Below are 13,581 nucleotides of genomic sequence, written 5' to 3' on the forward strand. Positions count from 1 at the left end.
TGGTAGGCAGGGCATGGCAGGGGGTGGTTGTGGATGAGGGAAAGGGTGAAAAGGGGTGGGGTGGAGGGTGGAACAGGTGATCATGGACTAGAAAAGCGCTATACAAATGCCGGCCATTTACCATTTACCATTTATCAGTCGGGGTAGAAAAGGAACATGAAGATGAAAGACGGATGCCAGTGCAGCAGCGTGCATTTCAAATACTTGCAGTTAGAATTTCTATTATTTTCAAGCTCAGACACTTTTATATATATTCAATGTCACATTTGCAGACAGTGAGAAATTAACTGACTTGTTGGACTGGTACGCCCACTTGTACTTCATGTAAAGCCTGCGTGTTTATGTGTAGTTGTCAGGCTGAGGTGTAGTCCAAGCTTAATCCCCAACGACCTCAGGATGGGTTAAGAGTCAGAGCAGATTAAAGTCCACAGTCTGCACACCATCAAAATACACTGGATGCTGTTTTTTAGGTGGACCTCTTTTAGCCGCACAGAACAGGAGCAGGGACTCACATGCAATTAGCTGTTTGAACTCTTCAACTTCCAGTACACAAGCTTAACAGAGTCCTACTTCTGTGCCAGCTAAAGTGCTGATGAAATCACCTATCAAATGATTCCCCCTAGATACATAGCTTCACATCGCCACATGTGGATGCTTATATTTTGATGAGTCACTGGGCCTGTGCTGAGCGCATTGCACATTCAGTCTCTTTTATGAGCATGAATAGGCACTATTCAAGGTGTTTTTGGAATGTTTGGGTTTTTTTGTAGTTATTCAGATATACGCCAGGGGTTATATTTAGCTCGTGTCTTCCTGGAGTCAGAAGGTTTAAAATTAGGAGGTGTCAGAATTCCAGCACAATTCTTAAGTTACTGTCAATAAACGGTAAGGGGCTGCTCTTAAAGGCGTAGCGTGCTGGCAAGGGTGAATTATAGCACGATATAGGTGTAATAAAGTGCTTGGGAAAGTGTGTATGGATTTGTCATAATATAGTGTAAATCTGCTACATACATGCACATACATGCACAGTTACACATCTACACATCTCAAGATTCCTGAGTCTTTGCTCTGTGTGTGTTGTGCATCGGTGTGGGTTTGTGCGTCCATCTCCACATTAGTGTTTGTAGGATCTGTTGACAGCAAAGCATGCAGCATTTTATTTGCTCAAGGGCTGAAAAAACACATGGCGTTAGCAAGGGAGTGCTGTGATTTGAGCCTGCTGAAAGCAGCCTGGCCAGCCAGAATTCAACCATGGTTCAGCTGCACATATTAATACACTGTATGAAAACACACAAGATTAATCAGTGTGCATGTATAAATGCATATTTTACTGCCATGCAGATGGGCTTTAAGGTTTAGATAGATAGATAGATAGATAGATAGATAGATAGATAGATAGATAGATAGATAGATAGATAGATAGATAGATAGATAGATAGATAGATAGATAGATAGATAGATAGATAGATAGATAGATAGATAGATAGATCAGGCAGACATGGGGGGCAGTCAGTGGTATCAATTCCTTTATCCTCCAGGCCTGTATACTTTTACCAAATGCGGCCCAGCATTATTGTGCACCAGGAGGAACCCAGGACCCACTGCACCATTATATAGGGGCTGACAATGGGTACAAGAATTTCAACCTGATACATAATGGCAGTCAGGTTGCAGTTGCCTGTAGGGGCCTGTGCATCCTCCATGGATATGCCTCACTGACCCAACAACAAACCCATTGTGAATGATGTTGCAGGACACATAATTCTCCACGGCTTCCCAAGACGCTTTCATGTTTGTCACATGCTCAGCGTGAACCTGTTCTCATCTGTAAAGGCACAGGTCCAGTGGACCTGCCAATTCTATGGCAAATGCCAATTAGGGTCCACAGTGCAAGGCAGTGAGCACAGGGCCCACTAGAGGATGTCGGGTGCTCAGGTACCCGTCATGAAGTCTGTTTCTGATTGCTTGGTCAGAGGCATTCACACCAGTGGCAGAGATCATTTCGTAGCTCTGGCAGGGCTCATCCTGTTCCTTCTTGCACGAAGGAGCAGATACTTGATGGGTTAAGGACCTACTTAAGGACCTTGATTTCTGACTCAACATTTGAGTGGCATTTGACAGACTTTAAGAACACATTAAATCCACCTTCCCAACATTTCTAGTTCCCATTATCTACCACTTCTCTGTCGTACAATCCTTTGGTTCCTATTGGTTGTGGGGTAGACCCTTGGTGGATTGGTCCTCTTGCACAACTCTTGGTCGTTCAATCAAACTGGAAATTTGGAGCCCAAAACAGCACTTTAGCCATGTTTCTTGAGGTGTTACTGTTCCTGTCTTGTGCTAGGGTGTAGTTGGCTCCCATCAGGAAATGCTATTGTTACAGGGGACATCTATTCTGAAATGCATCACTACTATAAAGCTTATGCTTGTAAATGGGTGTATGAAATTTGTGAGTCTTCTCTAGGGCAGCCGAATGAATTTTTCTTACAGTCTTTCTTCACAGAGAATACTTCTTTTTCATAAAAGACATATCTGTCGCTGGATTTGTTTTAATTTAATTCAAAACGTGATGCTTGCGCTTGAATTTGGATTATATAATATATGAGTGTTCATCCATGGAGAGTTTACTCTGTTTGCCTTATATGGCTCTTCCCTCTCCACTTATAGGCTAAGATTCAGAGTGCAGCTGCCCACCATTCAGTTTTCATCAACTGGGTGGCAAAGAACGGTGAGGTCATTTCAATATAGCAACAAGAGCCCTCTATTTGTCACCCTCATTCATATCAGATGAATGAATGGCTTTTGGGAATGTATCATGCATGTGGCTGAAACGTCAAACTAAAAGAATAAGCCCCACAGAATCAGATCTACACACACTTGAAATACAAGCTTGCTTGGTCCTTCTAGCTAAAAATGTCAGTGACGCTGACAGAGTTTTCAGCTTTCACAAACTAGTGCAGTTCATTTGTAGAGTGGACAATCTGTGAAACAGGAAGTGTAAAAAGGTAATATCACATAAAAGAAGTTGTTATTGCTCAGTGGGACACACATGAAGGTCAGAGGCTTCCTACACTTGTGTGCGGCAATAACAAGAGAAGAAACCACAAAAACAACCGAGGCTTTCATTTTGTAATATTCATTTATTGTTCAATAAAAATAGATTTTAAAAAAGTGACGTGATGTCTCCTTCATGACTTTGCCTGATGCATCTGCCAACTCCTTGTAAACATGGTGCCTAACTCTTTTTTTTTTTTTTTTTGGACTGGAAAGGGAATTTTTTCTGAAAAGAAAGAAAGAAAAACAACAACCAGCCTGCTACTTCTCTGATCTTTGACCTCTGTTATGATAACCCGTCTTACATTTACTTTCACATTTAGGGCCGATACAGTACATTCATCCACATTGGTCTCGTTCGTCTATATACATAGTTCAGTTTCTGGCTGTGTGATTTGTTTTTGCAGATGGCCCTCGTAAAAACGGCTTTAAACAGTTCGAATAAAGAAGACATCTAGGCGCTAACACAAGAGTTCAAGCCATCAGTAAAACCAATTACAACTTATTAGAACAACAGTTTGTCTTAAGACATCTTTATACAGTAGTTACAAGTAAACAAAAGGAGTACGGAAAGTAAGTTGAGTCTGTAAACACTTTGAAAGACACCACTGTTGGCTCCCTCTGTGAAAGCTTCAATGGCATCTTGTGAACCTGGAATGCTACAGTAACTGAGGCCAGGTCCACCGACTTCATCAAACTCTCCTCCTTTGGACCTTTCTGGTGCTACATTTGAAAATTCTGCAGGTCACTGTGACGGTAAGACGTTGCTGAGCTTGGCTGACATTTTAGAAGAGGAAACCTATTTATCATAGGCTGAAAATAGCTGAGAGGGGGGAAAAACTTCCTGTTAGAATGAGATACTGTAAACTATGCACAGACTGCTGTCTTTCAAGTGTTTCAGTAGTTTATCTAAAAAAAAAAGAAGAAAGTGTAGATTGGTAAGAGGCCCAATTCATTAAGAATGAATAGGGGTTAATAAGAAAAATACAGGTCTCCATGAGAATTGCCTTTGCTGAGACAATTTATGTGTCGTGGGGAATTTCTCGATGGAGCTTTATGTATAGCAAGATTGCTAGCATTATTGCTGGTAGCATCTCCGAGTTACAACAAATGGAATTATAATTTTAAAAAAAAGAAGAAGAGATGGTGTTTTGTACCTGTATGGGATTCTCAAAGTCCCAAACGCTTTCTACAGGAAATAAGGCTGAAATTGTAATGTATAATTTAGAATGAAGAAATCTCCATTCTGGCTTTTAAGTTCTGATTGATAAGAAGTTTGAAGGAATATTTTTGATGTTATATTTTGGAGGTAGAGTAGATTTAAGAACATTATGTAACATTTGCCGAGGATAGGCAACAGTGACCTCTGTGGCCACAAGTGGTAATTACAGTCAAAGCAACAATATACAAATTCCCATACTTGAACTGCTTCTTTGGTGCAGTTTACCAACATACAGCAGAAGCCAGTATTAGAAGTTATACAGTAAGCTGAGTGAAGCAGATGATTTTTTAAATTTAACTGAGATGTGAAAATGTTTCTGATGTGGGCATCTTCAAAAACCAGTGAGTCAACAGCTTTGCTATGTGCACGAGTATAAGTCATAACAAGCCAGCCATTACTTTTTAACTGCAAGACCGAGAGCAAGAATGTGCGCTTGGCATCAGTTGTTTTATTTAACTGAGCGCTTTGCCAAACCCAAATTTACTTTTGATGTCAAAGTTGTCTTATGTGCAGCGTGATTCAGTCACACTAGAGTAAAAATAGGATGGTAACCTCCTTGTAAATAAAAAAAAAAAAAATCAGTGGCTACCGAGTGATTGTGCTGATTGTTTTCTTTTTTTTTGTTTTTGTTTGCAGTGACAATGCTTGATTGCAGGCTAGGTTGCACACCTGGTCACCTGGTGGAGGCAACTTGTCTCCAAACAGTTGGTGTCTGACTCAGACTCACTGTAGTCACTCTCATACAGATTGTCAAAGGTTTGCAACTAGCTGGCATGTAATTTATAAACAAAGACAGACCATCAATGCGTTGTCATCAATGCGAGTCAGTCAGTGAGTGCAATTTGCCTGTGACGCGTCACCAAGCACGTGTGTCATTTTGTAGTTGAATTGCCAACCAGCATCAACAACATTATTGTTTGTGAAGGAATCTGATTTTTTCTTTTTGTCTATGAGATTCTGGCTGAACTCTGAATGGAAGTAGCTGATGTTAATTTCTGTTTAATTAGAATTTTTGTGCATCTACATGTAACAGATATGCGAATTTTGTCAATTTATCGCAGTAAATCACTGTGTTGTTACTAATAGATTCCGTATAGATTCCTAATGACTTTATCTTATTGCAATTTTACATCTTTGACATCATCAAAGATGGCGACTGACTCCAAGTGGTTGCAGACCTGGGTCTGATCTCAATATTGTAACATTAGTCTATGACTCCATGATGTGACTACCAAGCTACCTTGTGTTGGCTAGCTGAAGACCCAATTGGTGTTGCGTGATGTAGTCCCACAAAGTGTTACGCAAATTTTGTGGGAGATTGTACCTGATCAACCAGAATTACAGTGCAAGAACAGATGGGAATACCACTATACTCTTGAATTAAGTTGAGAGCAGCTGTTCAATGCAGAATTCATGGTCCCGTGTCTGTATCCATTTGCGTAGGTATTTGGCTACGCAGAGTGAAGAATTTTGGGCATGCAGCTTATGCAGTCCACCAGAGTGTGCTATCCTCTAAAACCCAACAGTGTACAGCCCAATGGGGATATAGAGTGAATACTGAGCAGCTGAAAAGTGGGCACTCTATTTCATTTCAGCTCTTCATAGGTTATAGTGTCAGTCTTACCCAAAACTGGCTGGTGTACCAAGCTGATGGAGTAGTCTTATAGACAGCATAAAAGATGGAGGTAGTTTCTGGTATTAATAAGTAAAACTAAGATAAAGTCCTTTAAACCTTCATTCTTTCTAACTGCCACCAGGGGGTGTTACCTGTGGTTGCAAAAAGACTTCTGGTCCCATAGAGGAGTCTGGGACAACTCTCTGACTTGACTTGACCTCTGTAAACACTTTCCAGCTGACTTTATGGTCTCAGTCACTGATTTTGGTTAGAGTTCATTTTGTAAATCTTGGTGGTACGGTGTTTCAGAAATGAATATACCCAGGGTATGTTTATTGGCGATGGACTTTTTATTGACGAGTGCTTAGCAGTCACCAATCACACCTGGTGGCAGACCCATGGCAATGGTGGCAGGAGACAAAACTCGTCGCGCGATCTCCAGCTCCTGCAGTCTGCATGGAGAAGCATTTTTGGGCAAAATACTGAACTCCAAGTTTCCCTCGATTAATACATCAGAATGTGAGCGTGCATGTGAATTTTAGTGCTTAGGCACTGAATAATAGTACTGTATAAATGTGTGTGTTACTGGGTGAATGATTTAATAAAAAGTATAGTAAGTAAAGTAAAAAAGTGCTCAATTTGAGTAGAGTGGTCTTTGAGGTTAAAATGTGATGTTATGGTAGCTGTTTCCATCTTTTATACTGTCTATGAGTAGTCCGTGGACCAGGTGTTCCACAGATTTTTGACACTGCCCCCTGGTGACAGGAAACTGCAACAACATGCAGATGGTGGTCTGATAAACTGTGTGTAGGACCAACACATAACCTTAAAGCCTCCTATTAATACAAATACGAATGGCTCGATCAGTTGGCCACGAGTCTCGCTTTGTAGAAATGTAAAAAAAAACAAACGAGTCCCTTTGCTGGAGTCGTTTCATGTGTAACACAGTTTAAAGCAGAGTCAGACATGGTTTGGGATATACTGTGTAGTGTGCATCTTACAAATGGTGGGCCTCTTAACAACCCTTTGGGATAACTTGTTCTAGACTGAAGTGCACCGTTTTCTGTTGCATCTGGGAACACCACTGAATCAAACACAACAAAACACTGAACTAGTTAACTCTGAGCACAGCATGACTACAGTACTTGAAATGTACTCGGCACAAATCTGGAAGGTTTGCATGCTTTTTTTTCTCCATTAATTAGAATAACAAAAAAAAAGGAGAGAGTAAAAAGTATTGCTTGTTTTTTCTCTGTTTTGAAAACCCAAATCAGCTGGTTTTATTTTGTGTTTCTCCACAAGATGATCATATCGGTTAGCTACACTGTGACTAAGTCTACTACACAGCAGACTTGTTGCTGCAAAAGGGAGAAAAGGAGCACCGGAGTTAGTGCTGGGGTTTATGTGATGTAACCTCCACCCTCCTTCCTATTCACTCTTTTTTCCCCCTCACTCTCACTCTCTATCATGCTCTCAATTCCTTGGCTGCTTGCTGCTAGACAGTACAGTGGCCAAGAGCAGTTGAGTGACAAGTTGACGGGCCAAATCGTCGGGTCCATTGCATCCCCGAGCAGAGACGCCAGCCACCTCTGTACTTCTCCCCTTCCTTCCTGCCTCCTGGGCTAAGTCCAGAGCCCACATCCTGGGAACATGGGGCCGGACGGCTGGAGCCGACAGCACAATAAGAGGGTTCATAGGAAAAGCCGTGTCCGCGTGTGGCTGGGAGGCGCTGATGCTGCCCATGTCATTTTGGCAGCTCGCACGGCTCTATCTGCTGGCCTCAATCACGCCAAAAGTCAAAGAGACGCTCCATTAATCTCGCTCAGCATCACAATCTTTTACCCAATGACTTCTGACAGCACAAAAAAAATAGTTTCTCTTTGTTCTACTGTTATTGTTCATTTGGTGTCCATATGAGGGTCTCTGATGTTCATCAACAAAAAAAGAAAGGTTCTACGTATGGGAGAACAGATTTCATGGAAACAGATTCTCGGAGTAGCATTTCAGATAACCAGAACACAGCAGAAAATATGACAACATGATATAGCTGCAGCCGAAGACAGTATCAACACAGTGAGAGGGAAAAAATTGTAGAGTTTAGGAGCCTGCAGACAGCGTGACAGTTCAGTACGTTTATCAAAACAGAATCTCGGCACGGGGTGAACTCTTAAGATTTGCCCCTCTCACTTCTGGGAAGTATCACACTGTGGTGGCCCGGCTGTGTTTGAGGGCTAGTGGCGAATACTCCTTAATACGAACACACAGTTTGCCCCTCAGCCAGGGGTTTTGAAGCTCCAGGGGACAGAAGTCGTCCTGTAACCACTTCTCTCTGTCGTCCACAACCAGCACGAGGCCGAAGTGCTTCAGCTGTTCAGGACTGTAGTAAACACACTGCTCCTGTTCGTCACCGTTTTCACTGCTTCCCATCATGCGCCGGGACACGACGTTCATCTCCTGCACCACCAGCTGGACCATCTCCCGTGCGGATGTGCCTGGAGTTACACAAAGCTGAAATGTAGGAGGAGATATTAGCGTTTGCCAAAACAAACACAAGGCGCTCTGAGTGAAAATCCCTGGAAAATGAATCAATACCTTGACGCTGGTCTCCTTTGGCAGACCTGTGCGGTACTGCGGGTAGACTCTGAGTGTGGCATGACAGCCTTTCCTGAGAGCAGCAGGTGATGGTGAGGCGAGTCTCTGAGTGCCGCTGTCTTCTGATAATGTGCGTGCCGGCGGAAGCCGTGACAGGCAGCGCTCAGCGGAACAGCAGCGGTCTACTGATGAGGGCCGGTGCCATCTTCGCTGCGGTGAGGTGGAAGGTGAAGGGCAAGTAGTGTGGTAGGAGTAAGGCTGCTGGTGGGCGGAAGGGAACTCCAGACTGCTGGTCCTCACGCAGAAGGCCTGCCTCTTCTCTGTGATGTGCAAAAGCTCAATCTGCCTGCTGGGCAAGATGAAGTCACTGTCAAACAGCTCCGGAGCCCCCCTTCGCCTTTCTCCTCCACATCGAAAGCCTCCACCTCCTCCACACCTCTCTCCTTCCCTCCCGTGCTGCGGCTCTGATGCTTGGAGGACGTCTGGTGTGGAATCCCGCAGAGCTCCCCCTCCACGTCCACCCCCGCTGAGATGCATTCCTCCTCCTGAGCCGCCCCCGTCGATGCGCAGGAAACCACGGGGCTCCAGGGGCGCAGAGGACGAGAGAGGTGAAGGGGGCAACAGGTCCAGCTCTCGGGGGCTCTGGGCACGACTGGAGTCATAGTCACTGTCGGTAGTGAGGAAAACTTCAGAGGAGCCTTCCTCATCTGAGAGTCCAGCAAAATCTAAAGGGTGCAAGAAAAGAAAGAAATTTATAAATGAGTACAATAATTCCACAATATCACATTTTCTGGTATAAAAAAAATTGCTCATGTACAAAAAATATCTTTTGGAACCACACGAATCAGACGTCTTTCTGACCTGAGTGCTTACGGCATCGTTCGGGTGAAGGCATAGGAGAGGGCATGAAGTCTGGCTGAGATGAGGTAGAGGGAGGCTTGTCAGGCATCACCTCTTTAGAGAAGTCAATTATCCAGCTTACAGAGATGCCTCCTGTCGGCTGCTTGTAGCGGGCGTACTGCAAGGCATCCATAATCCATCTCACATCCCGCCACACCTCCTCCATTTGCTTTGGGAAAGTTATTAAGATCATAAGTTACAGTGACGTCTAATACTGTGCTACTCTGGGATTGTCCATCATAATGGGATATTTACACCTAGACTATGCTACAGGCTCGGATAAATCACAAATAGCTGACATGCTGACAGTATGTCATACCTGCATGTGTTCCTGAACTTGTTGGTGTTTCTTCTTGGCAACGAGGAGCTCAGCTTCAGAGAAGGCCTCCCGTAGTGCCTGCTGAGACATGAGGGACTCCAGCTCCAGCAAGGCGGACACCCTGCAGTACTGGCCGATGAAACTGGGGCAATAGGCATTAAAGTGCACTGAGGAAGAAAAGAAATCCAATAAGACCCAAAAGCAGAAATATAAAATCTTCTGAAATAGAGAAACACATATAGTAACAGCAGTTTTTCAAATATTTCTTTTATATAATACTGCATAAAATTTTATAAACTAACCCAATTCAAAGATCTGCAGCGGCAGTGTGAGGAAGCCGGAGCGCGGGGAGTATGGATTATTCTGACCGGGAGCCGTGCAGACTTCATCTGAAGGTGGCAGGAGGAGGAGGAAACACACTTTCTCCCCAAACTCCAACACTTCCTGGCTGTAGATACGGAAGTCCTGTGCCTAAACACAAAGAGACAGGTGATCTCTGTGGGTCTCTGGCTCCACAGGTATCGATGTACGCTTAGTTGAAGTCCTTTAGGACTGTAAAAATGTGACATAATACAGATATTTATATTTAAATCTTAAGCTTTCATTTGAATATATATGCAGTGTTGTTTGTGTACAAGAACTTTGTGGCAGAGGAATTGTTTTCAGGTTGTTTGACATCCTGTCTGTGAACATTAAGTCTCACGGACAGAAAATTAAATTTGGCAAAATGTTCAATGCAGTTCGGTTCTATTTACATAACAGTTGCCTTAAGTGCTTAATATTGTAAAGTAAACCCTATGATATTACAGAGAAACCCAACAATCATAGGACCCCATATGAGCAAGCATTTTGGCGACAGTGGGAAAGAAAAACTCCCTTTTAACAAGAAGAAACCTCCGGCAGAACCACGTTCAGGGATAGCTATCTGCCACAACCCGTTGGGGGTAAACACTTTGCTGTGTTGGTTCTGGAGGTCAATATTCAAGGTCGCTGTACCCTCATCCAATTAGATTCTCTCTGTATCTTAAAGAAATCCTACAACTGGGAGGTTGTAATAATTGGTTGATATTCTAAGAGTCATTTCTACTTTCCTTTGATAAACACAGTAAAGATCAAGTAATTGAGCCCAAGTTTATTAAGATTTACAGAGTATGGATCATAGAGTGCTATTTAAATCAATTTTATACGTTTCAGTATTTTAATAGCAGAATTAGGAACCAATAAAAAACCTTGTATAACAAAAAGCGACCTCATTGGGGGTTACCTTATCACACTCTTACACTTACACTTTAAACTGATTTACAAAGATTTCCCTACATGAGTGATTCATACCTTTAAGTCTCCAGTTCTTCATTCTTATAACAGTTAAATAAAAGACTTTGAGCAATAGTCCTTCAAGCTTCCTGAAGGTCTTTCAAACATTTTTTGGACATTGGCTGCTTTTTCACTCATTTTTAGTCCTGACCATTTTCAGAGGAATTTTGTTTTGTTTGTTAAGCCACTTAACACTGACTTGTGGATCATTCAAGCATTAAAAAAAAATCACCAAAGTAAAGGGATAAACCAGTGATGTGTCTGGTGATGTGTGGGGTCATCTTGACAGAATGGAACAAAAAGTAGCCAAAATGCAAAGAAGAGCTTTGAGTGTCATTCAATGTTCCATTTTTCTAGCAAAATACAAAGAAATAGGAGGCGGCTCAAGATTGTGACAGTGTGTATGTATCAACACAGTGCATATTTATCTTCATAGTCATGTAACTTTTAATAGCAGTGAAGTTTATGGTGCTGGCGCTCCTCCATTTGAACAGTTGGTGGGAAAAGTCAAATGGACAATGACTGCCATTGTGCAGGAATTCAAACCATGTTCTTTTAGAGAAATCATGTAGAATTAGTGGTCTAACCAGCGCTGCCTCAATTTCCACTGGAGTCATTTTAAAGAGCTTTCTGCTTCTGCTGCTGCCTGACTCGCTGTATGCTTCCCCAGGTTCTACGCATCAGTCAAAATCACTTTTACTAAACAAATTGTGGACTCACTCACTAAATAGATACAGTTGTCTTGTTCTGACCTGATTGCCAGGAATGTTGATGTGAGCTATCAGGTCCTTGATGGCATTACGCAGGTCCTGTAGGAGGCGATGGGGAGCACTCTGTACATCATGGTCCATTTCCAGTGACTCCTCCAGAGAGCTGAGGGCCTGAAGCCACTGCCACTCCTCTCTGGAATATCACAGAAACAACTCCTTTATTGTTTTGCTAGTTTAGTTTAGTTCTTGCTTTTGAAATTTATCAGCCTAACCAGCAGGACTGCAATTCAATTACACATTAGGTAATGCGTGATCCCAACCTGGACACATTGCTGTTGTCTCGAATTTTGGTATGACAGAGCACGTTGGGGAGTTTCTGGGGCACCAGTGCTCTTATCTGCTCCACCGATGTACACAACTTCAGGTAGCCCAGATATAAGCCTGGAGACAAAAGCTTCCTGCTACGCCTGTGGTACGCCAGCTTCTCCTAGAAACAGCAGACAGGGTGTCCCTTAAGACTTTTCATTGCATTTTAATACCACTAAAACAAACATACACAAGATGGAAATACAGAGTAAATTTAAGACGTAATGCAGTCTGCATGTCTTTTATTAAAAGAAACTAGACTAAGGGGCGTATTCGTGATAGCCTTGTGGACAAGGTAGCCCAAATGCTCACTGTTTTGGGAATCCTTCCACATCTTCAGCTGGTATTTCAATGTAACTGGCATAACATCCTTCAGCCGTATACCTTGCCTGAGTGGGCCATCTAAGACAAAGTTAGCTGGCAAGCTCTGACCAGCCACATCCTTCTTGAGCTCCATTCTCCTCAATGGTTCTCCTCAGTTCTTTAATGGGAAATGAGGTAATGGCCTCATCAACCAGAGCTTAGCACTTGACTTCCTTCCTCATGACAAGCTGATAGCAATCATTATCAAGCCATTTGCCATTAAATGTGTATCTTCTAACTTCTGTCAACTAGCATTGACTAGAACTGGCCAGTCTTTACTTGACCTCCCTGCTGGGAATATGCATCAGTGAGTTTTGTATTTTAGTACATTTTTAGACATAGTCTGCCACAATTAAGGTACCAAATGTATTTAATCAGTCCGGTGTTACTGTTAGCTGTTTACAAACTCAAATGGTCGGCCAAACTACGTATAAGCTGTGGTTTTGTTTTTAGAGCAAAAAAGAACCAGGCACATGTTATGGCTAAACACCATTTTTACCTTCAGTGTCTGGTGTCCACTTATGTTCACTGACAGTGCTAGGATAAATCATCATCAGTTCATCTCTGTGATTTGGTGCTCTGCAACTGGAAAAAAACCTCTACCAGACTCTGGACTGTTCCTGTTCCAAAAGTAGCATGGCCGTAACACTGTTGTCACACTGCATGACCTAAAGGTATGCAGGGGGTAAAAATAGCAGCATTGTATGGTGGAATTTCCACCCAAACTGAACTAAAACTGTGGAATTCAGTACCTTTTTCTTTATAGAAGTAATTTTTAACTCTATGAAAGTAAGTGTTGAACGGGGTGAATTACATGATGGCTGTGCTTTTAATTTTTTCTCCGTAAGCATCCTCTCATTCAGTAGTCCTGTTTTTATGTTTCGCTGTTCAGTTAGTCTTGGATGCTTTTCATGTTGTTCCAGCGTGTTTAAAGTGGAAGTCAGTCCTGCAGAATAGCCCATCAGCACATTTTTTCGCATTTCATCATATAATTTGTTCATAACTGGCCACAAAACAAATATTTCAGTGAGCTGTGGTTTTGCCAAAGGGAATCTTCGCTATTGTTTTGGAACCACAGGACAAAACCAGTGTGCTTTAGAGGCCAAACAGCATTGCAACAATGGCA

At 42.6% G+C, this 13,581-nt stretch overlaps 1 protein-coding gene across 2 annotated transcripts in view; it reads right to left on the reverse strand.

Annotated features, from left to right (window-relative positions):
* Positions 1 to 3,184: 3,184 nt before the first annotated feature.
* Positions 3,185 to 13,581, reverse strand: part of ankfn1b (ankyrin repeat and fibronectin type III domain containing 1b) — a 160,426-nt gene continuing 150,029 nt past the window's right edge. For both annotated transcript variants that reach the window (XM_085416213.1, XM_085416214.1), the window contains 7 exons: positions 12,047 to 12,213; positions 11,769 to 11,919; positions 10,005 to 10,173; positions 9,703 to 9,869; positions 9,345 to 9,552; positions 8,484 to 9,208; positions 3,185 to 8,399 (listed from right to left, as the gene is read on the reverse strand). In XM_085416213.1, the coding sequence (XP_085272339.1) occupies positions 8,091 to 8,399; positions 8,484 to 9,208; positions 9,345 to 9,552; positions 9,703 to 9,869; positions 10,005 to 10,173; positions 11,769 to 11,919; positions 12,047 to 12,213 (1,896 nt within the window). In that variant the 3' untranslated portion in view covers positions 3,185 to 8,090. The remainder of the gene's footprint in view (positions 8,400 to 8,483; positions 9,209 to 9,344; positions 9,553 to 9,702; positions 9,870 to 10,004; positions 10,174 to 11,768; positions 11,920 to 12,046; positions 12,214 to 13,581) is intronic.

The sequence above is a fragment of the Rhamphochromis longiceps genome, linkage group LG8, assembly GCF_057381845.1.
Source record: "Rhamphochromis longiceps isolate RC_006_pf linkage group LG8, R_longiceps_female_GT1.1, whole genome shotgun sequence".
NCBI classification, from domain to species: domain Eukaryota; kingdom Metazoa; phylum Chordata; class Actinopteri; order Cichliformes; family Cichlidae; genus Rhamphochromis; species Rhamphochromis longiceps.